This window comes from Phoca vitulina, unplaced genomic scaffold, assembly GCF_004348235.1.
Source record: "Phoca vitulina isolate PV1807 unplaced genomic scaffold, GSC_HSeal_1.0 scaffold37, whole genome shotgun sequence".
NCBI classification, from domain to species: domain Eukaryota; kingdom Metazoa; phylum Chordata; class Mammalia; order Carnivora; family Phocidae; genus Phoca; species Phoca vitulina.
Window position 1 is genome coordinate 18,814,832 of NW_022589740.1, and position 25,017 is coordinate 18,839,848.

The window sequence follows — 25,017 nt, forward strand, 5'->3', positions numbered from 1 at the left end:
TTCCTTCGTGGGTGCTGGGTTTTCCAGGATCTCTTTGCACCTCTTTTCTTTTGCAAGGGGGGCACGGATATAGGGAACAAGTTCAATATCTTTGTCTCATTCCTCACAGCAGCAACAACTCCAGGCCCAGCATTTATCACATGGACATGGTCTGCCGGTGCCTCTGACCCCACACCCTTCGGGGCTTCAGCCTCCTGCCATTCCACCCATTGGGAGCAGCGCCGGCCTTCTGGCCCTCTCTAGTGCCCTGGGAGGCCAGTCCCACCTGCCAATTAAAGATGAGAAGAAGCACCATGACAATGATCACCAAAGAGGTGAGTGATTCTCTCAAGATGTCGTCAGTCTGCTGTTACCTGCCTGCCACCGAGGGTGGGTTCTGGATACCGTTGTTTATTCTGTCTCTGGATTTAATTTTCCCTGTGACTACACAAAGGATTTCTGCTGGAAGGTAAATGAATGACTGGAAGCAGTCTTTTTCCAAAGGATCCCCTAGTGGTTGGCAAAAGTGAATGCAGTCCCCAAAGGCAAGGGGTCCTGTTTCCTGGTTATTGCCTTTGATCCTGTGCTGCGTCCGATGTTCCCCAAGTCTAAATCAGTAATGAAATCCCACAGTTCTCTGTGTTTGAAATAGTGAGTGACGTTAATAGCTAATTTTGACCTATTCTATTTTGGGGAAGGACTTACTGATAAAGACTCACTTGATAATTTGACAGTCAGTTATTATTTATAAATCAGATCAGCCTATATGGTGCAGTAAAAATCTCTCAGGTAAGAAAACAATTTTAGTAGTCTTAGTAATTGAGAAAGTGCAGCCCAAATTAATGAAATCTGTTGGTTTAACTACCTCTCTCACACAGGCTATCTAGAAGCATGAAATTAGGGATGCCTGGGTGGCTCAGTCGGTTAAGCATCTGCCTTTGGCTCAGGTCATGATCCCAGAGTCCTGGGATCGAGTCCCGCATCAGGCTCCTTGCTCAGCGGGGAGCCTGCTTCTCTATCTGCCTGCTGCTCCCCCTGCTTGTGTGCTCGCTCGCTCTCTCTGACAAATAAGTAAATAAAATCTTAAAAAACAAAACAGAAGCATGAAATTAACTCATTTATTCCTATAAAAACAACACAATTGTTTATGCAAATAATTGATTTAAAGGACAGTTGTGCTCCTTCTAGATTGGGTTCCTCCCTCCATTAAAGTATATGAATGGTTCAGAGAGATTTTGATGTGACCGTATGTTTGTATGGTGCTTACTAATAATTTTTATTAGTCAGTGGCAGAAAAGCAAATGAAGAAGTCTCTCCCAGCATTCCTTTGTGGGAATTTAGTTAGCACATGGGTGGTTCATTGGTTAAAAGGTGTGGTTATAATTAAAACCTCATATCTACTCCTGTTTCAGTGTCATTACCATGAATTATAATCTTGGGTAAATGATTTTTATCACAGATATAAATTTCCCATCTCCGATGTTGGAAACACTGTAATATTTCTTAATGCTGATGAAGCCGAGCTGAAGCATGACTATGAACACTTTTTTAAGTGGACAAGTCGATAAGGAGTGTAAATAATCTGAATATCCAGCTTCGGTTTCTGAAATTGTGTCAGAGGTAGATTGGCACTTTGTGGATCTGGTCGAACAGTATTAATAATTAACTTTACTGCAAAGATGACATCTGTGCCATTTATTATTTAGCAGAGATCAAGTTTGATAAATGTATGATTTTATGTAAACTAACTGGTACTTTTCTTTTTCCTTTTTCCCACCGCCTGTGTTGCTGCTATTTGGCCTATAGACAGAGACTCCATCAAGGTAGGACTCAGATTCACAGATGAAGGAATGGCTTAGAAGGTCTCTAAATGATTTGAATCAATCTAGTGGTGGATTCTTTGAGATTTACAGAATGATTTGCTGGGCTTTACCAGTTAGTGGTTAACTGTATTTTTGACTACTTTCAGTTGTGTGGTTGAGATTTTTGAAAATATTGGTCTCATTTTCCTATCACAATTGGATTTGTAGCCCAGGATGGAACTATGGAAGATCTGGCTCACATTGCTTATATTATTATGTCTTGCTATGTGAGGAAGAATAACTACTTTTTTTTTTTCAGTTAGGCTTTGACTATAAGATAAATAATGAAAAGTAAATAACTTGATATATAAGAAATATACATTAGTCTCGTTTTAGAAAACATTTCCATCCTACAAAACTCTCTAACAAAATGTATAAAAGCATTCTTCTCTGCCAGAAAGATACTTATTTATTTAACAACATCTTGTTTTCCAGTATAGCAAGTTATTCTCCTTAGGTTTTGCATCTCTCTTATCTGCCTCTCTATCTCTTTACAGACAAGTTGTAGGGAAAGAGGAAAAGTATTTAGGGCCTAATGATTTGGATGTGATTGTGTAACACCAGAATGGGATGTGCTAAGGATGCCTGAATTTATAGAGTAAGCAAACAAGAAAAACAGGCTATCACGGCAGGAAATGAGGAAAATATGAAAATTGCTTGATCACTTTTGAGCCAGACGCAATGTAAATATGCCACCGTGTTATGCATAATTGCCTGTATATTTGTGTTGTATTTTGTAAAGATTAAAAGGACAAGGCAGTTCTCAAGCATTGGCCAATGCACAGATGCTGTCAAGTCTTTTCCCTGTATTTTGCAACAGTTGTTTTGGAGCATGGGCAGTTACATCTCTTGTAGTTTTTAATGAAGTTATGTGTATGAAGACTAAAATCTTCCCCTGAAACCACCTGTGCTGTCACTTTGAACGCCTCTTTACTCCTTGTCTTTTTTTTCCAAAACCCTTACATAATGGAAAATAAAAATTAAGTGTATCTATTTTACCCTTCAAGAGTCTCTGTAATTTGAAAGGGCATCTGTACACCCATAGAAATGTCAACATTTACAATTGGAACTGCACACACTGAATTATTTAATTATGCTTTTACAGTTGTGTATTTTGTTGTGTAATATGCATATCAGGACCTAGATTAAAAAAAGCAATTTTGGTCTGAGTGTTCCACACATGTGTACTTAGGAAGTGGTAAGTAAATGCATTGACCAGGATTAGCTGATAGCAGTCCTTGGAAAGCCTGTCTAGTTATTCTGGGGCCAATAATATAAACATTCTCTGCCTTCTTATGATAAATACATACCTTTAGGCAGGCCAGTGAACTAAACAAAAGCCTCCTCTCCTGCCCCACTCTGAGAAGACTGTGAAAATATTTATACTCCAGTGCACACTTTTGTGTCAATTACATTTTATATTCCCTTATGCCAGAGTAGGGTGTATTTTGAAATCATCTGTAATCATTCAGGATGAGTCTGGGAGTGAGTGTCTATATAGCTAGAAGCCAGGGGGAAAACAAAGAGGAAATAGAGGTGGATGATTTGGCCTTGATTTATTATGTAATGGTAGCTATAAATAGATGTTTCTGTTGGGTACGGTTCTCAAGATTTGAAGTTGTGTCAGGTTTGGGGCTGTGCTATGGCTTTGCAAGGTGAAAGAAGTTTGCTAATTTTCGTAAATGTGTTCTGTGATGCTCAGAGAAGCAGTTAGTTGCTTGTTCCATTGATCGTCCTCATCCTCCCTTAAGTGGCTCCTGGTTAAGAGGGGCTTTTTATGATTGTGTGCTGTGTGACTTGAGATGGTTTTTATCAGCCGGAGCGTGCCAGTTGCCTGCAGCTGGAGTCAGGCTTGTATGAAATAATTTATTCATGCAGGATAATGCTCCTTAACATTTAACAGGTAATGAACGTGACATAAATTTCCTTCTTGCTTTTAATTTTTCCCTTTCCTCTTCTAATGTGCAAACAGGCAGCTCTGGTACTCTAAATAATAAGTAATTTTTGGCCATCTGTCAAAAGGAAATTTCAATACAAATTTAAATTAATGGTGCCTGAAATTTTTTATGGCTCCTCTAAAAGCCTCTAATGTGCAGAAAATTCTGAATCTGCTGGTAGTAATTAGTGTTGCATGTAATGAGGATGTGGGCAATGTTATACAGCCCCAGTGTAACATTTTGATATGGTAGCAAAATTTTGATTTATACAAGGTTGTGGATGGGTTTAATTGTGAGAGACACTTAAAATGTTTTCTTGACGTTACAGATTATTAAACAGGGCAGATTTCAGAATAGCTCATAAAATATAATTTAAACTTACTGTAAAGATTCAGGTAATTAAGGTGCTTTACCTTTTTAGGTGTCAAGTAAAATGAGAGAAATTCAGTTGTTAAAGTGCTGGGGCTTTTTCTTCCTTTCCTTTCTCTTCTTGGACATTCTCTGGCCACTAAACTGCATGCTATTGGCTTTATTGATCTTGTTTTCTATAGCTCCAGTAGCCAAGTTCATTCCTAAGCCTTTTATTTACAGACCTGTATCTGAAGTTTTTCAACAAGGGTAGACAATGTAAATATGGACCTAAAGGAGAAAGCACTGTGGGAGCCCAAGAATCAAGTTTATTTGATGATGAGAAGTCAGAACGGTGTGTATTCTAGGGCTGTTGAGGTAAGGGTTCAGGGCACCTGCTTGTCATTTGGCTATCTAGTAACTCCATGTGTCCAAAATGAAGCCCCAGAAACATGGACCATTATCTACTCTTGACCTTAGTGGTAGGTTGGAAGGCCCACATTTAGCTGTCTCAAGAGGCCCCCCCCGAAATAAGGCTCCTACCTCTCTCTCCTGACTGGGGGCTTTCTTGCCATCTTCTGGGGTGCTTAATACCATTTCTCTCATCCCTTGAAACAACGTAAGTGAAACCAAGGAAGCATTTTCTGGGGTGGTGGAACCTTCCAGGGCTCATGCCTCCTGAGGGCAAAGGGGTAAAAGTTGGTTGGCTCCAAAGTGGTGACAGAGCAGACGTTTCCACATGCTGCCAGGAGCTGCCCAGTTGCTAGTGGTACCAGCTCATGAAGAGAAGTCATTACATTCCTCACATCACTATACATTCTCAACTGAGTAGCTGATGTGAGGATAATGATTGAGAGCTGTGGAGGCCAATTTACCCAAAACTTGCTAGGAATTTGAGGTTGAGAAGTTAGTCTTATTACCCCCAAATGTCTACACACCTCTGATACCTTCTAGCAAATCATGGATCCCAAATCGAGACCAGTTTCAATAGAAATAGCAAAATTCACTGTCACCAACTACTGATAAGCTCCACGGCCCCTCCCAAATTGATATTTTTGTGCAAACTTTATTACTTCATTAGTCCTTTTAATGTATATCATGTATCTTCTTTTTTATCCCAAATGCAATAGAAGGATTTGCCATTTTTTTTTTTTTTTTGTAAAATAGAGCATAAGTACATTTTTTTCCTACAGAGTGGTGGTGCTTTTATTATTTCATTGGATCCTCTTCCCCAAAATGCTGTGTGCATCATCAGAGTATGATCATTTTTAGCGACTTGTACACTGCCAGATTAATCTCCAGAAACAGTGTACCACGTTAAAATGCCGTGTTTGCTCTCACACAATCCACTAGTATTGAACTTTATAACTTTTGTAATTTTTGCTAGTGTAAGTATAGCTGGTTCATTTTATTTTTCTAAACTTACATTTAGTTATTTTTCAAGCTAACTGCTTTTCTCTGAGTGTACATACTGTGTTCCCCCCCGTGTGAATTCTTTGTTTTTGTTTAAGGGTTTTCATAATGATCTGTTCATTAGTCGCATCTAAGGCAATGCCTGTTCATTCTGCCTCAGCTGTATTTTGTGTTTATTCTACGCGGATGACTAAAACATCATACGTTGCTTTTCTTCTCATCTCCAATTATTTTCTGTTGGCAGTAAAGGTTTATCAATAGAGAATTAGGCTAAGGCTGTTTTTATGTAAAAATTGAAGTATGTGATTCAGGCCAAGAAAGCACTTTTACCTCATTAGTTGGGTGTTACAGGTGAAAGTGGGTTTTTAGCCTGAATTAACAGAATGATTACTTCTGTTGGCCACTTCACTTTGTACATCAAGACTTAATGGTTAAGGTTCTGTTCCAGGATCTTGTGTGACCTGTGTGATTTGGTGTTTTTTGTTTTTTGTTTTTTTTTTCCCCTGTCTCAAAGGAGTATCAGTCTGAAAAGAGTGTGCCTTTTATATGTTTAACCCTTTGGCGTTTCTTGTGTGGGAGAAAGTTGGAGAAGCCACTGGAGAAAGAAAGTGGGAGAGGGGATAATGACATGGTCCAGGCATTGTGTTTTTAAGCTCCTCCTCCCCCCATGCACCTATATAAAATAGAATCTTTGTAGTTTTACCTTTCAGGAGAAAGCTTGGTGGGATTAATTTCCATTATTGTAGACTTTAGAAGGACATGTTATAGAAAGACAAAGGCATAAAGTAATAGGAGACTAGATTAAAAAGAGGAATAGAGGAAATCTATAAAACACTAAGGAGAGGATATAAACAAAAAATAAAAAATAAAACAAAAACACCACCGCCAAACTTAGACTGTATTGGGGCTTGCATTATGTCCCATTTTTTCCCTCAGTCATCAGTAATCTGAGAAAAGAAGCTGTCTAATTAAGGACTGTAACTTGGACACTGCATCTTGTCCACTCTGACCTAGGGAAAAATAAGGTGGATTCCTACTCAGTCCCACTGCTGCATGTGTAACTCATAGTTCAGATTTCAACTGGGAAGGTGGGTGGCATATGCTTTGTCTTTTTTCAGACATGAGGAAAGGCTTGGAGGTATTAAGGCCCTGTCCAAGGTCACATAGCCAGTGCCACCATCAGAGAAAAGCTTTTTGGGTGATTCAGTCTGAATCTTTATTAATAAAAATTTGGCACATACTTAGAAGCAGAAATAATAGTGCAAAGATCCTCCATATACTTAACATCGAGGTTTAAGAACTATCAATTTCTAGCTACATTTTAATCTATTCCTTTATTTCTTTGCTAAAGTATTTTAAAGCATGCATTTTGCCTTTATATACTTCAGGATGCAAAATGAACACATCTCCTTAAATAATAGACATTTTTTTTGGTCTAAAAATAGACACCCAATAATAGACATAATGCTTTTAATCACTCAATAAAAGTAATTATTTGATAGCTTCTAATATCCAGCCTCTAAGCAAACTTTGATGATTTCCAGTAATTGGTTGGCTTGAAATGGGGTCCAGATAGGCTCCGTTTCATTTTGTTGTAGTATCTCTCAGATCCGTGTAACTGACTTGTTGAAGAATCTGGTCTAGCCTTCTGTAGAATGGCCCATATTCTAGATATCTCTTTGTGCTTCTTGTGGTGGCAAGAATACTTTCTGCTTAATCATACCAGGAAAAGTCTTTTTCTTATGCTGGGAAAATGGGTAGAAGAATGACCCCTAGGTTTACACGTAAGTGTTGGCGATGAACAGTTTAATGAAATGTATTAATAAACAAGGGAGTAAAATATCTAGAAATGATGCTGATCATTGATAAATAGAACTCTCTTTGTATCCTTTAACCTTCATACACAGACTGTGATGTATTTGAAATCCAACTACACTTTCCAGACATAAATATTGCTTAAGACAGGCCTTTAAAAATAGAATTTTAAGTAGGATTTTTAAAATACGTTAAGTACATCTATTTCCTTGTGGGTGGTGTCCTGTAGGTGCCCTGTGCCCCCACAGAATAAAGTTCTCTCCCATTAAATTTTTAGCTCCTTGAGGGCAAGAATCTTAATCTTCTTTGTTGGAACTGTATAGGAAGACAAATCAAGGATTAGTTAAGAAGGGAATTGTAATAGAATTAGGAAAATCCAGACCCTGCTAGGAATTCTCTCTCCCTCTAGTGAGCTGTGTGTCAATGGCAAGTCACTTTAACTTCCCTGGATCTCAAAGGTATAATGCTAGGTATTTTTTCAAGCATTTGGATTTAGGTGGTTTCTTATGTAATTCAATTCCATCCTACAAGTGAATTTTACAATAAAAATCTTACATCCTAGGGTATGTTTCATCAATAAAGTTGGTCATACCATTAGCTAAATAAACAGTGGTAATTGTATTTCATTTTGGGGGTTGAGGGTAAGGGGATAGGATAGTTTAATGTTTTAAAGTATGCCTCTCAAGCATTCAGTGTTTAACACTTTTCAATTTTACAAAATAAGACGGTAATTTGAAATTAAATGTTTCGTCATCATTGTTGCTTTTTTGTTCTTTATAGAAGTATTTGTTTCTAATGTGTATTTTACTAGTTACCTTATCAAAGGACAGCCAGGAACTTTTGTTCTATGGGTTTATGATGCAGTAATTTGTTCAGTATTAATTGATACCTGCCTGTAGGCATGTGAGCTGTGTGAAATGTAACAGGTGTCCTAATTCCAGAAAATATGTTGTAATTGTTTGTTTGTCGAACAGATGAATAAATATCTTTAGGCCATAGCTGGTCCTCAGGTGGCAAGCATGAATGGATTAATGATGTGACTGGGGGAGACGTTCTTGTTTGCTGCGCCGTCCTCCACCACCAATCACCCAGGCAGAACAAATAGTAATTAACAGGGGCGGGTTGGTGGTGGGGTCTGCCTTCCCCAGCTGATTTTTGGCAGGAGTGGTTTCTTTTCCTCCATGAACCAACCCTCTTATTTATTAGACAAACATTTTCATCCTGGTGTTTAATATATCTAAATTTCTTAATTAGAATGTGTTTCATCTATTTCGTGAAAACGATTGCACGGTAAAGTTAATATCTAACATTTTAAAAAATTTTTAGAGGGGCCCAAGACTCATTGAAACGTTTTAACTAGCACTTTAATTTCAAAAGCATTTGTTTCTCAAAATGTAGATAATTCTTCCAAAAGAACTGTTCCAAAGAATTGTTCACCATCTTTTTTTGTATTCTTCCAGTAATATTTACTCATAACCTATTCTGGCAAAATTATAAGATCACCTGGGGTAGCCGCATACTGTCACTTCTCAAGCTTTCTTGAATCATTTCTGCTGGTAATGATTTCATTTACTTATATATCCAACTTATGTATTTTGTTCTATGGTGGCTTGAAGTAATTCATGTATCTTTTAGGTTAAAGGCTCCCTATGCCTGGGGGCCATCACTAAGGGTTGTATTTTTAGACGTCAAGAGGAATCCTATCTAATTATCACCATGGCAGCTGCTATGGGACAGGATTGAACACAGTTTGGGTCTCATGAAAGAGGGCTAGAAAGGAAGTGTGCTGAGGGCAGAGTAGTACTTTCTGCAAGAATTTTAGATTCTTTGAAATAAGCTTGCCATTAAATGAAAGTAATAAAACCATATTTCAAGACTAAATGCTGCTTAGATCTGTCAAATCAAAACTTTAAATCTTAGAGTTGAATACTTAGTTGTTTTACTTTGAATCTAAAAATCGAACCAAAGGACTGTTACTTTAACTTCATTGGATTCATTACTCAGAACCAATCCAAATTATTTCTGCCTGTAGTAAATTATAGTGCTATAAAAAACATTTTGGGCTTCTCTTACTAGTATTGTAACTTATATTCCTATTTATTTGTGATAGTTGTAGTTGGTGATAAAGCACCCTCCTCCCCCCACCCATGGGATCCCCAGTGCTCATAGTTGAGCTTCAGCCCCAAGGAAAACAGCCGCATACACTTGTATGGAGCCCGCTCCCACATAATCTGTTTTTTTCCCCTCGCTGTTGAATATTCCATCCCCTCCTCAACCTCAACCTCTAAATGTTCAAGAAAAGCTTATGCTTTCCTGTCCTTCGCACCCCCCACCCTTGTACTGAATTGCAGTGGGGTGGAAGTTAAAATGTCTTAAGTATTATTGTTGTAAGTGAGCTTTCAAAGATGGGATAGGGTGAGCAAGAGGAATTCTTTTTCATGGAAATGGACTCATTATTTAATTGTATCACACCCTAAGGATTCTTGAATCTGTCTTTCAAAATTGGTACTTTTCAAGTTGCTGAGTATTCAGATATAAGGGGAGGGGGGAGGTAAACAGGTTAGTGATGCCACCCAATGAGAGGCCAGTAGGCTATGTAATAACACCTCATTTTTATTTCTTTCTTATGGTCATTTTAATTGTAGAAATTTTTGAGTATTCTCTTCATTTATCTTTCTTTAAACTTCTGTTTTCTTGAGCGACATTTGGCCTTTTGAACAACAAAATAAAATTGGAAATGCTAATGTTTTGAGCCAACTAAAGGCGGAAAATAAAAATGTCACCATGGTAACAAAGCTGCTTTCTAGATGGTTTCCTAAGATATGCCTGAACTAGAAGCAGATGTCTGATTTGAGAATCTTGCCTCCTTCAATGTAAACAAATAACTTCTGGGCAGGTGTTGGAAATAATATGGAAATCCTATTAAGGGGCCCTGGGTTCCTGTCAGTCAGGAAGCCCGTGCCACAAAAGGGCTGGTTGTCACATAAAGGAGCAGAGTAAATTCTCATTAGGCTTGAGCTTTTCCCAGGAAATGATTGTCTCGGTGTGTTCTTTCTCCTGTGAATCTGAATGTAAGCTGTTGCTTCTATTGATCTATTCACTGGCTTTATTTTTCTCCTCTTCATTCCAGATCCTCCCTTGCCCAGCCAGCCTGTATTCCCCCCCTCACCCACCCCTTCCCTTTAGATTAACACTTGATCTGTGCTACTGCTCTGAGAGTTGTGACATTTGTGATTTTAACCTCCCACCCTGGGCTGGGGTGGGGGGTGTGGGGGGGTGGGGGAGGAGGGGGAAGTCAGTCTTCATCCCTGGGCTTGTTGGACAAAGAACTCAGCTGATTAGGCCACGGCCCGGGGGCTGTTTGGAGCCAGCACAGTGAGCGACCGCCAGTCCTGAATAGTGTTCTGTGTATATTTACTTGGAGTTATATTTGTGTTAATTAAGCAGAAACTAAAAGCATAAAGAGACAGCATTTTGTGAACTTTTAAAAACGTACCTAGTTGTCTTGGTAAGCCTCTAAAACTGTGTGAATACGGTAGCCACTGGCCACATGAGGCATTTTAAATTTAAATTTGTTAAAATGAAATAGAATTTAAAAACTAGTTTCTCCGTTGCACTAGCCGCACTTCATGTGCTCAGTGGCTGCACGTGGCTGCCATCCCGGTGCAGGTATGGAACATTCCCATCGTCACAGAAAAGTTCTGTTAGAGAGGAAGAGACTTTGGACCAGTAAGGCTTGCTGCTTCTGCTGTTCTTCTGGTTAAAACCGACTGTGATGTTCAAAAGCAAGGTTCTTTCCCATGCACAGAAAATAAGGGGCATGTGCACGTTTTGGTTTTGTAGTAGCTTCTGTTCTGTTCAGAAATTGTTGATGTGGTCAGCTGCACTAATATAGTGATCTTTAAATGGTCGTAGGTCTTCTTTTTTCCCTAGTGGAACTGGTTGAGCAGTTTCACATGGATCTTCCCAAAATGGACCCCCAAGAGATGCATTTTAATGTTTCTAGATAGAGAGTTGAGGCGGTTTGGTGGTGATGGTGGTGGGAGGGTTTGAAGGCTGTGCATAACGATGCTTCTTTATAATACTTGGAAGGTTAAATGTGGATAAGCACAAAACAAGGCTTCAGAAAAGCCACACTATTATTATTCAGCATTTCTCGGACTATAGTCCCCGAGACGCACTTCATAAAGCCAATAAAGCTCGCACTGGTGGTCTCCCGTTGCCCTAGCAACGGACCATGGGGCACAGTGTATGTGAAATGCATGAACATCTGTGAATTAATCTTTTTTAGTTTGTTCTTTTCTTGGCACTGATTGGGCCACTCGGGCTTGTGCCTGTGACACTGTGTGTGGAGGGGTAATCTGGAGCAGTCCCCAGGGTCTTGCCCTAAAGTGGATGGTGGAATGGCAAGTGAAGGCAGATTTATCCTGGTAGTGCATTCAGCAGTGGAGGGATTTGGCCTGACAGCACTCTCGGTGGGATGTTATTAGCTTACTTTCTGGTGCATGGGGAAATGAATAAAAAATTTTCTAGTAAATCTGGGCATTATTGGGTTTATTGGGCTGCCCTGAAAAAATAATCTTTGGAGAAAATTGAAATAATCACTTGTGTTTCTACCACAGTGGTCAGGACTTGAAAGGTCTCTGAGTTGTCCCACACCCTTGCCCCAGCCCCCAGGCCCAATTTCAGCCTGGGGATTATAACCAAACCATATTGGGCTAGTCAGAGGGAGGCTCCTGAATTGGGTGCTTAGGCTGGAATCTGTTTTCATAATAAAATCTGGTAGTAGCCTAGTCCGTCCTTATTTAGGAAATTCTAAACTAAGTTGGTAACATTTTTGCCCTTGGGAAAATGGAGCAACCTATGACTAATAGAAAATTAAAGAGCGAGGCATCCAGGAATAATACTTTGGTTAGCTAAGTTACTCCCCACTCCTAACAGGATTGTCTTCAGTTCCTCCCATTTTCGAACTGGCGCCCTCCCTCCAGACGGTAGCACCGATCCTCAGACTCTGTGCTCAGTTCCTCCTGTCAGTGCCAGATGCTCACTTGTAAACGGGTTTGCTCACCCTTGTCATTTTCAGTTCCCTGCTCCTCTTCCTTTTTTCTTCCTCTCCCCTTTTTTGGTCTCCCTCTGTTCTTCCTTACGGGTCAACCCTTTTTCCTCCCTGGGGAGGAATGAAGGAAAAATATTACATATGAAGTGCCCTGTGTTGGATGTAGTCTGTGTGTTTAGTTTGTAGGGAGAAGAATTGCTTTAATAAGTGTATTAAGACAAAAGTCTGTGGAACATGCTAGTCTGTCTATGATTTGCTTGTCTTTAATATTGAGGGTCATTTGAGTAGGAAGAACTGTCAGTGTGTATGTTTTCCTTTAGATACTAAAAAGGCACAGCTGAACCTCTGAGGCTGAGCGATTTTCCTGATTTTCTTTAGACAACTAACCCCAAATTATTGTTTTAGTGGTTCCTGACTTTGAAACCTGTTGGTGTTGATACATGAACTTGAAAATTGAGCAATGCAGCCTAAATAAAATATGCAAAGATGGTAGGTATTGATTTGGCAGCTGGAGGGCAAATAGGCCTGACCTGGGTCTTTGGGGGGTGCATGGTAAACATTAGATACAATCCCTTCCCTCAAATTATTTTCCTATTAAAGTATGGAACTGAGATGTGCTGCCTTCTGAGTAGAATAAAATATATTAGTGGATGGTTTCTCTTCATTTCCCTGAGCTCCCGGGTAGTCCTGAGTTCTTTTAAATACTAGTTTATGGTGATCGGAGGACAGCTTTTGAAGGCAGTCTTCCCAGGAAGCTGCCAGGGCTGATGTGCAAATACATGCAAACCTGGAACCTTCAGCAGACGCCGACAGCAGTACCAGCGGCAACGTTCTGCAGATGCCCAGCCCTGGTGGTGGTGTGCGCTTTTTTACTCGTTGTCAGGGAGTGTTTTGTAGGAATCAGCAGAACAGCTGGACGGTAGGCTAAAAGGTTCTGTCATTGGACTTGTGGGTGTTCGAACCCCCTCAACTTGCTTTTCAGGTGGTTTCTCTGATTAAAAAAAGTTGCCTGTTGCTGCTCCCAGTAAATAGCCCCATTTCAGTTCAGAAGAAATTGTCTTCTTTCAAGGATCTTTTTATTTTTTCTTCAAGAATCTTTTTTAAAGTTACCAGCTTTTCTAGTTGGTACTGGAAGCCAGCCTCAGAAAATACAACAGTTACAGGGGTTATTAGAGACCTTTAGGAGGAAGCAGAATTCTCAAGTTGCTTTTCGTGTCCTGGTCTAGTACTTGTTTTTTGAAAGCACAATTCTTTATGCCAAGAACTAAAAATTCTTAGACGCTTCTGGTAAGAAGTGAGACTCCTACAGGGATGTAATAAATGGCAGTGAGTACGCTGGCTGTCGCGAGCAGACGTGAGTTTGAGTCTGCTGTTTCCTTCACCTGTGTTTGATCAAGTGCGTTACAAGCAGTAATTTTATAATCTGGCTGTTTGAAGGCTGGAAGAGGAAAGCGAACACAAATAATCTAGAAGGGAAAAGGTCTGTCTCTAGCATTCAGATATTTTATCCTTACTGTATGGACTAGCTTAGCAAACAACATAATCCTTGAGCTTTATTTTGAACTCTTTAACATTTTATGTTTTTAATGTGTTTATAGAAATAAAATCAGTACTTTCGTTCCTGTGGTGGATCATACCTGGATCTGTAAAAAAACCAAAGAGTTTTTTAAGGGGAAAAAATTCTCGCATGGTTTTCTGATGCATTGCAGTGGAACGTTTGGTGTAGAAGTGCTGTCAAAAGACAGGGTCCCGAAATGACATGCTAGCTTCCTGTTGGGCCTACCCCTAACATTTGTGGGGCCTGGAAAAGAGTACAAATGGGGACCCTCATACCATCTGTCTGATTCTTTAAGAGTTACAAATCCAGTTAATAAATATACCTTCACGATTATCTGAAAGGCCAGGATTGAATTTACAATTCTCAGGCCCTTTGGAGTTCATTGCTGGAACCGCCAGGGCCCTCACCTGTGCTCTTGTAGTAGATACCCCAGCTCTCACTTCAAAGCTTTGTTGCACACCAGTGGTTGCCCTCAGGTCCAGGTGTGCTCAAACCCTGAGCTTGGTCTACCCTTGGGGGGCTGCAGAAAGACTTGGGTAAACCCTGCATGAGGGTCGGGAATGCAGGGTCCTGGTGCCCAACCCAGGGCCTAGAGGCAGGGAGTGTGTGGGGCCATGTCCCTTCGGTCCTGAGGGAGGCGTTCAGCTGGATGAGGGCCCGGACCCTGGTCAGGGTTCCCTCTTGCCCGGCTGTTCGGTTTATGTATGATTTCACAAGCCATACGTTTAAGAGGAAAGAAAGGAAAGCAGGGATTTGGAATGGTTACATCTCAAAGTAATTCTTCCTTAAATAAACGTTTAACATTTTTACCAGATTAGGCCAGGGCATTGATGTTCTAAAATACAGTCTTTTAGGAACAGGTACTTCTAAACTATGCTTTGTAGCTCGTTAATACATTTCTAATTATGCTTTTAAAATGCTCCATTAAAAATCGTAAATGCATATTATACCTGTCGGCAGTGGTTATGAAAGGCGGGGGGTGGGAGGGGGGGACATTTAAAGTTGAACAAGGTAAAAGATAGTGGAGCGCCCCGGTTGGTCGTGGGTTGCCCTGAATGGCTGAGTGCATGGCTGTCTGCTCGGCCCCACCCCCGGCTGGGTCATAGTGAAGCTTAGGCCTGTAGTGACAATACTAGGCAAGGGTAGACCCAAAAGGATTAGTTGTAAAGACTTGGCTTTCTTAGACTAGAGATTATCACCGGGAACTAACGCGGGTCATGATTTCTGTTTTCATCCGCTTTTGTTCCTTTATGTGCTTCTGCAGTCGGACAGCTGGGAGTGCCGAAGAAATATTTGAAGAGCCCTGTTTAGTAGTTTACGGGGAAGTCATTGAATAATTCACATAACAAATGATTAGACAAGCACTTGTCCATCTAACTGAATTATTCTACATGTTTGCTGAAGCAGCAAAGGAGGAGCACAGCGTTTCTTCCTGCAGAGGGTATACAGTGGCCATATTGACCCATCTAGTTATTGGGTTTCAGCCTTTTGTTGACACTGTTGTAAATGAAAGCAGCCCGGAAGAGCTTTGGAGCAGCTGGGCTGGATAATTGTGAAGGATTCATGCTTGTTGCTGTTACCCCCAGTGTTTGCAGTGGGTTGTTTGCTTTGACTTTTGTTGAACTGTTGACAAAAGCATTAGATACAAATGGGAACAAATAAAGTGGTGAGATGCCAGGAGGGCTTGGCAGGAGTAGAGGTTTTCATTCCGACTTAAATGGGTGCTGTCGGAACTTATCTAGATGCGAAATGGAAGGTGTGTGTGTGTGTGTGTGTGTGTGTGTGTCTAGTTTTCTTTTCAGATCCCAAACTGGAAAATAATTTGCTGTTTATGTACCTTGGCTCACAGAGGTGAGAGATTTGAGGAGGCCACCATGTCTTACAACCTTTAAAAAGCCACACTAGAGTTACTGCCCTTCAGATGTTTTGCCGGTCAGGAATGCTATAACACAGATCGTCAGTTTCTGGATTCCCCCTTCCCAACTTGGGGGAAAAGAAAAAGACATTTTCAATACTGGAAATATTTTGGATTGGGGAGATGACAGATGTGACGTTGAGGTAGGGAGGATTAAGAAAAACAGTATACGCTAAAATAGTATAGCTAGCAAAATGGAAGTCATTTACTGGAACGTTTTTAATTTGGTTTAAACAAAATACTCTTTTGTATATTCAAATGGGGAGTAGCTCAGCTGTTGTGAAGCCAGAAAATTAATGGTATTTTGAGTGAAATAGCAAAAGCATGTCAACAACATAGCTGCTGCTGATAATGCTGGCATTTTATTCATGAGGAATTATCAATGCAGGTTACCGGACAACATAGTGTGACTGAAAATGATTGAGTGCTGGGGAAGCCGCTGTCCTTCTGCTCGATGATTTCATTTTGCATTTGGTCTTCCTCAGGCTTCGTTTGTGCATGTATTTTCCCTGTCACAACCCAAAATATAAAGTCTTCTGCGCTGAGGATTGTATGCATATTTCTCCCTTTAAAATATCTGAACGTGGAAGTTCCCTTTGAGTATTGACTCGAAAGCTGTGGAGTGTGTTTTCAGTGCCAGGTGGTTGTGGAGGTGGTAGGTGTGCTCGGGAGAAAGGTTTCCCTAAAGAATTCACCAGAATAGGTTTATGGGAGTTGTCTAAAAGCACCAACCAGCATACCTGACCACCATGCGGTTGATGATGGCAAGTAAAGGATTTGGAATACCTCATGAGGCCAGAGAAATGTTCATAAAACTTGAGCAAGGATAGACAGAAACTGTATTTAGGAAGTTAAAATGCCTTCTGGGGCAGTGCATTTCAGTGATAGGATGAATTGAAAGGTTTACTAAAAATGTATGTGAGTGTTCATAAAAATTAAGCCATGCCTTTGTGTGTTTGGTCTTTAATTTCCGTTTGAAGTGCTTTGGGCACCTTCATTAAGACCTCCTCTGGTCGGCTCTGCTTCACTGTTGGGCCAAGAGTCTGGTGCTTCCTCTTCTGTGTTCCATTCTCCTTTGGATTTCCCTCCCCTGATAGTGACAAAAAGAATGGATGGTACCTTTGTGTAGTTGTTGTTCTTCGGTTCCAGTACCTCATGTGACCGACTCTTAAGGAATTAGAATGGGAAAGAATGGAAATTTACTGAGTTTATGCTAACAGTGGGAATGTTCGATCATTTTAATCTTTGCAGCACCTCTGGTCCTAGAGACTAGTAACCATTTGAGCAGGGGAGGCGACTTTATGAGTGAAAGGAGACGGTGGTATGCATCACGTGACAGTGCTCTGCCATTTGCCAAAAAGAACTGCAAGATAAATGCTCTCCAGGCTTCAACTCATAGGTGATATTTTGCTTATTTCAATACTAGGTGATCGAGTGCAGGGACCTAGATGTGAAGTTCATGAGGAAGAAATCCCTGAAAGGACTGGTATTGAGTGGGAATAGATGCATCCATGGGACTGAGCAGTTGACGCCTCTGACAGAAGTTAGTCCTCAAGGGAGGAGGCGGGGGCTTCATGCAGGTTAGAAAACTTGAAAAGACAACAAGGCAAGAAGTTTGTCGTTGTTAACAAGCTGGAAGAAGAAAAGAGAGAGACCTAGCCTCCACAGACTTGACTCAGCATGACTCCAAAATTATGAGAACCTGGGCAAAAACACAATAAACGGCTCACCAGTGAAAGGAGTGAGTTCAAGAGAAATTGACTTAGGCCGAGACAAATAGACGGGTCCGCTGCGCCCCTCAGGCGGTGGCGGGGGCCCCAGGCGGAAAAGCATATTTTGGAAGAGACCTGTTTTACAGACAGCTCTGCGTTGGTCTTCCCTCCTCCTCCTTTCCCACCCCTCGTTCATGTCTGCTGTGCTCTTAAAGCTGAAATAACATCCTCATAAAGGGTGACTCAAGGTAGCTCTTTGTACACTGTTTGAACCACATTTCTTCATATTGGGAAACTAATGTGTGTTGGGACCTGTCCACATCTGTGCATGTGACACACTGTGAACTCTATAACCAGCCTGCAGGTGAAAAGCAGTGCTAGGGATACTGGTTACAAACTTAAGCTCTGGGATTAGAGGGCCTGGGTTCACACACTGCCCTCTGCCATTTACCAGCCTTGTGACTTTAGGCAACCTCCTTCTCTCTGTCCTAGTTACTGTAACGGGGCCCTAGTGGGGGGAGGTGGGTAAGGGTAAATTTTTAGGGGTGCCTAACAGTAGGTGCCCAGTGAATCTTACCGTTAATATTTGTTTAGCGCACAATATGGATAATTTGAAAATAACTTGGTTTCATTTTTTCTTTTGGGAGTTAATATTTAAATCAACTTGCATTCCACAAGCAAACACCAGACTGACAGCAGAAAGCAGCAAACTAGAAATGTGTTAGGCTGTGGGGGAAATTATTCTGGGATTAAAATTTTGCTGCAGAAAATCTACAAAATGGATCTTGTACGTGCAGATGGTTGAGAATTAACTTTAGCTGATCTGAGCACATATTTAATTCCAAAGGGGATTTTGTGTTTCGGGAGAGTTCAACCTCAGCTGAGAGCGTGACTTTTTATGTAGTTTACAGCAAAACCACATGCCACTCATAATAGATGAAATTGGAGACCAAACCGGGAGAACCTTGTGGGTTCCTGTCAGTCTAAATCCTCATTTTAAAAGACATTCCCCTGCTGGGCCGGCGGCGCAGTGTGCTTCTGCTGGTGGCACGGACTAGCCTTACCAGCGCTGAAGGAGTGGCCTGAGGACCGCGGTCCCGCAGGTTACCTTGCGTTTCGTAGAGAACCTCTTTTATTTTCATGTCAGATTATCTGTAAAATGGACTTCTCCTTTCAGTGCTGTAAACCGTTCCACTAATTGTGTGGGTAGAGGGAGTATACCCAATAGATGCGTGTCGAGCAGGAGAGACTTTTGCTGCTTTTCATTATTTTACTACTCAGACACCTAATCCCTGTCAGTAAGGCTGGCTGCTTGGGGAGGGAACACACATCCCTGCACTATAATATGGATTGATTTGCAACTCCTTTTCTTCAGGCTGACTTAACAGAGCAATCTCACGAGGCCATGAGAGTCCGTCTTGGTCTGGGCTTTGGGCAGGGGTGCATCTGAGGGGGAAAAGGATGTTTGCAGCATCTGGGGTGCTGACCCCTCCTATTGTGGGGAGAGGGCCCCTAGGGTGTGAATTCAGATCACTCAGTGTCATACCAGGATTCAAGCAAATGCTATATTTTCTTAATAGGAATGACAAAAGGGCCAGAGTCCTGGAGAGCAAGATGACACCTAGGCACTGGGTGCTGCTTGCCCTTCTGGGGAGAGTTTTGGCATAGCCAGGTCTCCCACGGGGGATGGGCAGTGGGGGCACCTGAGCAGGTCAGATTTCAGCTTCCCCCAGGGGCCTCGGCTAGTCTCACAAAGCTTTAGAAGGTGTTTTTGAAATGACTCTTTGAGAAGAGAATTACATTTCCTCATCCAGATCCTTAGAGCCATCTTCCTGGTTAATCTGTTTTCTGTGAAGCAGGGGATCTGGGCGCCATATTTGGGGGGCAGCCCATTCTTACCACTCACCAAACCTTTGTTTTTAGGAAAGTCATATCTCCACAAAGGTTCAAGAATCCTATGTGAGTCAGCTGTACTTGAGAATTCTTGAGTCACTCTTTTTACTTTCTCCCACCTGAAATGCCACTTTTGAGTGCTTATTAGCTCAGGTTTGAAATTTGATTAAGAGGGATTCACATTTCTCTGGTTATCAAAACTGAACAGCAACTGTGTTTCTTTGTAGAGATTTATTTAAAAGATAAGGAAAGGAATATACTCTAGCTCAGAAAACCCTATGAAGAAGGACTTGATTAAGTGGAAACTTTCTTCAGCCACGATTAGACTTCTGCTACAGAAACAAGTGCAAGTGAGGCCAGGTGGGGAGTAGAACACTCTCAGCCCAGGAACTCAATTAAAAATGCTTGAAAAATGTAATTCCAATCAATTTGGATCGTCTTAGAACATTGCAAGATGTGTGAAAACATGCTTTAAATGCCAGCAACCAGTGAAAAGGGCACGGTTTCAGAAACCCTGCTATAAATTATGTGCCTTTGGCTTTCAAAAATGCGCAGGATACATCACTGAAATATTCAGAATAAATATCAGAGAGAATTGTACAGTCTTTGCATCCAAGAAGGAATGAAATTTTTAAAGAGCTAGTTTTGTTGGGCTGAGATCCTGATTTTTTTTTTGTTTGTCACAACATTTGTTTCGGGAGATGTACAAATCAAATCTGATTATAACAAATATCATTACAACAAAAATATCCCTATAACCAAACAGTTTCTAGACCCCAACCAATAGTCCATTTACTTAAAACAATACTGAACGTACCCAATTCCATTAAGGCAAAATAATGTGGGTTAGTCTTTGGAGGTTTTTCCTTCATGATATACCTCCTGGAATCCATATATGTGAATTGGCAGTAAGTGATTGCAAAAACGTTTGTTTACCTTGGGAATATACTGTATGATTTTTTAAAGTGTAGTTTTCCTTTCAGATAATTCTGTGCATAGGTCCATATCAAAGCATTTGCTTTTGTGGGAGGATTCCACCCCAAATGAAATGTTTCTGTCTGATTCCCTCCTTTGCATATTTTAGTTTTTTATTTTTATATCTAGAAAATGTTGCATGTATAACTGTCCCCTAAAAAAAATTAAAGTTGCAGTATAATTCCCAGTTTACTCATCGTCAGCCACCAAAACCTCAGGCCGCAACTTGCTCACATGGAGTAAATGTGAAATAAAACATAGGCTCAAAATACAGTTACAGTGAATGGTCATTGTCACGTGAGTCATTTTTGCCTCAGCGCTCTGGTGGCATTGCTTCCAACGTGGCTGTGTATGCCTTCCTCAGAGGGATGGGTTTGTAGACCAGGCACTTCTGGTTGGTGGCTCTTGCCTCTGGCTGTCCCTGGGCCCATCGCCCTGGAATCTTGCTCTTAATTGCCTGCACCTTCTCTTGTCCCTTCACATGACACATGCCTCAGGCTTCCCTTCCTGGAGGTGGCCTGTTGCTTTCCTCGATGTTTATGAAAATTGCCTGAAGGCTGCTTAGTATAGAGTGAAGAAGCACAGGCTTTGTAGCCACTGTCATTGGTTCTAGAAACAACTCGGCCAACTGCTAGCTTTGTGATCTTGGATAATAATAATAATCAGCACTGAGGGTGTGTTTATTTACTGTGCTGGTTAGGTCCTTACCTTGCAGCCGTCCTGTGGTTTTAGCCATAACAGGCTGAAGAAAGTGGGACACAAAGACTAAGAGACTTGCCCACGGTCACCTAGAATGTAATCTGTCCGATGAGCTGATTAGAACCAGGTTAGTCTGTGATTCAACAGTCTTACACAGACCTGTACCTCTGAAACAAATAATACATTATATGTTAAAAAAAGCAGAAGATAGCAGGAAGGGAAAAATGAAGGGGGGAAATCGGAGGGGGAGACGAACCATGAGAGACTATGGACTCTGAGAAACAAACTGAGGGTTCTAGAGGGGAGGGGGGTGGGGGGATGGGTTAGCCTAGTGATGGGTATTAAAGAGGGCACGTTCTGCATGGAGCACTGGGTGTTATACGCAAACAATGAATCATGGAACACTACATCAAAAACTAATGATGTAATGTGTGGTGATTAACATAACATAATAATAAAAAAAAAAAGGGAGGACAAATGGAAAAAAAAAAAGAACCAGGTTAGTCTCCAGAGCCCATCCTTTCCATCTCTACACGAGGGTCAATTTAAATCTCATCTGGGCGTGCCTTACTGGGTGTGGGATTTTAAGTGTGAGGATTAGAGACGTATATGAGGAGACCCAGCAAAATGCCTGCCACTTAGGAAGACAACTGTGATAGTATCTGAGCTTCTTCCTTTCTTGTCTGTCAAATGCACAGAAATCCAAAGCAAATAGATGCTGATTTTGTGCACCTGTAGTAATACTGTGATGTGTTCACTCGTGCGGCCTACCTGTCACATGTCCTTACAAGTGTAAACTCTTCACTAAGGGAAGGCATGTGTTTTTAATAATGGTGATTTGAGGCCATTTTTGTTTCTCAGCATTTTGGAATGTTATCATACAGTCCTGTGTGTGTTTTTCCTGTAAATGTCTCATATCCACAGATGTATCCTCCTCCTCTTACAGCTCAGAATCTGTTATCTGATTAATTGAAATTTATGCAGATGAAAGATCTGACAGAGTTTCACTTGTAGCCTCATCCGCTTGTTGGAGGGTAATAGAAATACTCTTACTGTCATAGAATTCCCTAATTTGGGTTTTGTAGTTTGTTGTCCTTTTTCTTTCATGGAGAAGCAAGGGTAGTTTTGCCTTTTTTTTTTTTTAAATACAACTACTAACTGCATTTAGTAATACTTCCTGACTTAAGTGTCTGCGATAATTGGTAATTTTTAAATCATTTATGCTTAGTTTTATTCCTTAATTGATGAACAGTGCTCATGTTTTCAGTGTTCTGGCTGTAATTTTTATTAGCTGACTTTTGTAGATTTATGACACAGATTGAGGAGGGACCACTTGTATTTCCTAACTTAGAAGCCCCTTTGGACTGTTGGGAGTTTTCCTTTTCAGTCCATTCCTTCCCTCTGCTGCTACCCTCCTCCCTCCAAAAAAGGATGACTTTGGTACCTTGGAACAAAAAAGGTGGGGTAGTTAGGTAGGAGTCACAGGGGAAATGAATGCTTGATTGCAGTGATGTATGAATTTGTTGAGGATAACATGAAGAATTAAGTTGGGGGCTACATATGATGGTGATTTATTTATAATTTCAGAATACCAAACTGGGGCCCATGGCTTGACAAGAGCATTTTTGTGCCAATTTGTGAATCCATTTGAAATGAATTAAGAGATAGAAATAGAATTTCATTTATTCTACATTTATTTATTTAAAATGAAAATAAAGTGTGTGATATCAGGCTATCCTGTCAGTCCACAATGGATACTCATTAACAGCTATTTATGACTGGGGGCTTTAATCATTTTCAGGATCCCTCTTTTGTTCCTTATAAGCACTGTCCATGCCACCCTGATTAGTCATTCTGCTTCTCTTTTAAACATAACTCTCAGCTTTACATGAGGGAGCTGAGGTGAGGAGAGAGAGATGTGCCTTAGAATCCTCTACCAGCCACTTTGATCTGATCCAGTCACAGGCATCTTGTAAGATGCCTAAAGCTGAGCTGCCCTCGTAGAGTGGCGTAACAAAATGCTATTTTATGCTCATTTTAGTCTACTGCCATATTTGATGGCCTGTTAATTGCCACTGATGTTTGTTTTAGAGACTCTAATTAATGGAATTCTTCACTATTTTTGCTCCCCAAGGTCTTTCCAGCAAAGGGCACAATAGATAAAGTAAATAAATTACTGCTTTTGTTACTACGAAACTATTTTGGTTCAGTAGTCTAACTCATTGAGGGTACTTTTTAAAATAAAGTATGTAAAGGGGCGCCTGTGGCTCAGTCGGTTAAGCATCTGCCTTTGGCTCAGGCTCAGGTCTTGATCCCAGGGTTTTGGGATCCAGCCCAGGGCTCCCTGCTCAGCGGGGAGTCTGCTTCTCCCTCTCCCTTTGCCCCTCCCCCTGTGTGCGCACACTCTTTCTCTCTCTCTCTCTCTCTCTCAAATAAAAAAAAATCTTTAAAAAAATAAAATAAAATATGTAGAAAGAAAAAAAAGCCAACTGGTGATATAGTAGAATGAGCACTGGACTGGGAGTCAGAGAATCGGCTCTGTTACCCGACCTTGGGTGTGCCCTCTATTCTCTCTCAACCTCAGTTTCCCACCAGATTGCGTGACTGCTTGGGTTCCTCAGAACCTAGAACTTATGGTAATATTATATGATAAATATAATGAGGTATTGTGAATTTTGTTTAATATTTGGGAATATTTTGATTATTCAGTATTTAATAGCAGTACTTTATTGTGCAAAAGCCCCAGTTTTTTAGTGGGCCATGTGCTTTTTGTGCCTTATCTCATTTTAGGGTGTTCTTTCTTTTTCCTTCAAGAAGTTCATTTTAATTATGTGTCCTAGACTATGATAACAGCAGGGGCAAGATGACACAGTAGGAACTTCAAAAAATTTTTCTAAGTTGATAATCACAGGTCCTGATAACCTGATTTCTTCATTAAGCTCTTTGTAAGACACTTCTATATTTTGAATTTACATATAACCAGTGCCAGATTTAACTTTTTATTTTCTTTTCCGGAAATAAACTGAGCCTGTACCATCCCCCAACTTTTAAGATGCGACATCCTCACAACGAAACTCCTTCCAAGTTTTGTAGGCTTGTCATTAATTTCACATCTGTATTAATGTAGCCCAATGGTGGGCACTCTTTTGCCTATAGAAGCAGAAGTGGGCAGTGTATGACATTTTACATTTACCGAACTCAGAAACTTCAGGAGGAAGATGAATGAAAGATTAACCTTGTCAAGTACTCTTACTAAAACTTCTTTCTTCTCTTTTGAATGCCTGTTTGTATATAAAATACCAATACAAAACAAGTAGTGAGTGGGATGCAATTGCTGCACGAGTTCAGAGAATATTTTATATTGTATAAAGTCCTCAGTTGTTAGAGAAATTAGCAGGAAATGTTAACTATATTCTGACATACGTGGAATGAGGCAGAAAAGAAATTGTGCACAGCCTTATCAAGGATACAGGATGCTTAGGTTCAGGGAGGATGAGCTTCATCCAGTTCTGTGTATGGACCTGCCTCTTTGATAATTAGAAACTTTGTTTCTTTGTAATCTTGACCCTGTGAGCCTAATGTAATACAGCCAGAACTAATATGTAGGCTTTAATCTGTATGTATTGTCTGGGGTAATCATCCTTGTGTATCAGCTGACTTCCATTCCTTGAATCAGAAACCACATGCAGACCTCAATCTATTCTAGCTTCCCCTCTTATGATTATAGGACCTCAGGCAAGTCCCGCCACTTGCTTTCACTTACGTATTAAAACCAAGTGTTTGGACAGAAGTTCTCTAAGTTTGTTGTCTATATTTAAAAAACCAGATTCAGTCTGGGGAAAATAACGTATTGAT

The 25,017-nt window shown here is 40.7% G+C and overlaps 1 protein-coding gene across 3 annotated transcripts in view; it reads left to right on the forward strand.

The window, feature by feature from the left end:
- Positions 1-25,017, forward strand: part of TLE4 (TLE family member 4, transcriptional corepressor) — a 141,300-nt gene that overhangs the window by 71,713 nt on the left and 44,570 nt on the right. For 2 of the 3 annotated variants that reach the window (XM_032427663.1, XM_032427665.1), the window contains 2 exons: positions 110-314; positions 1,786-1,802. In XM_032427663.1, coding sequence (XP_032283554.1) covers positions 110-314; positions 1,786-1,802 — 222 coding nt within the window. The remainder of the gene's footprint in view (positions 1-109; positions 315-1,785; positions 1,803-25,017) is intronic. The other variant, XM_032427664.1, reaches the window with a different exon arrangement.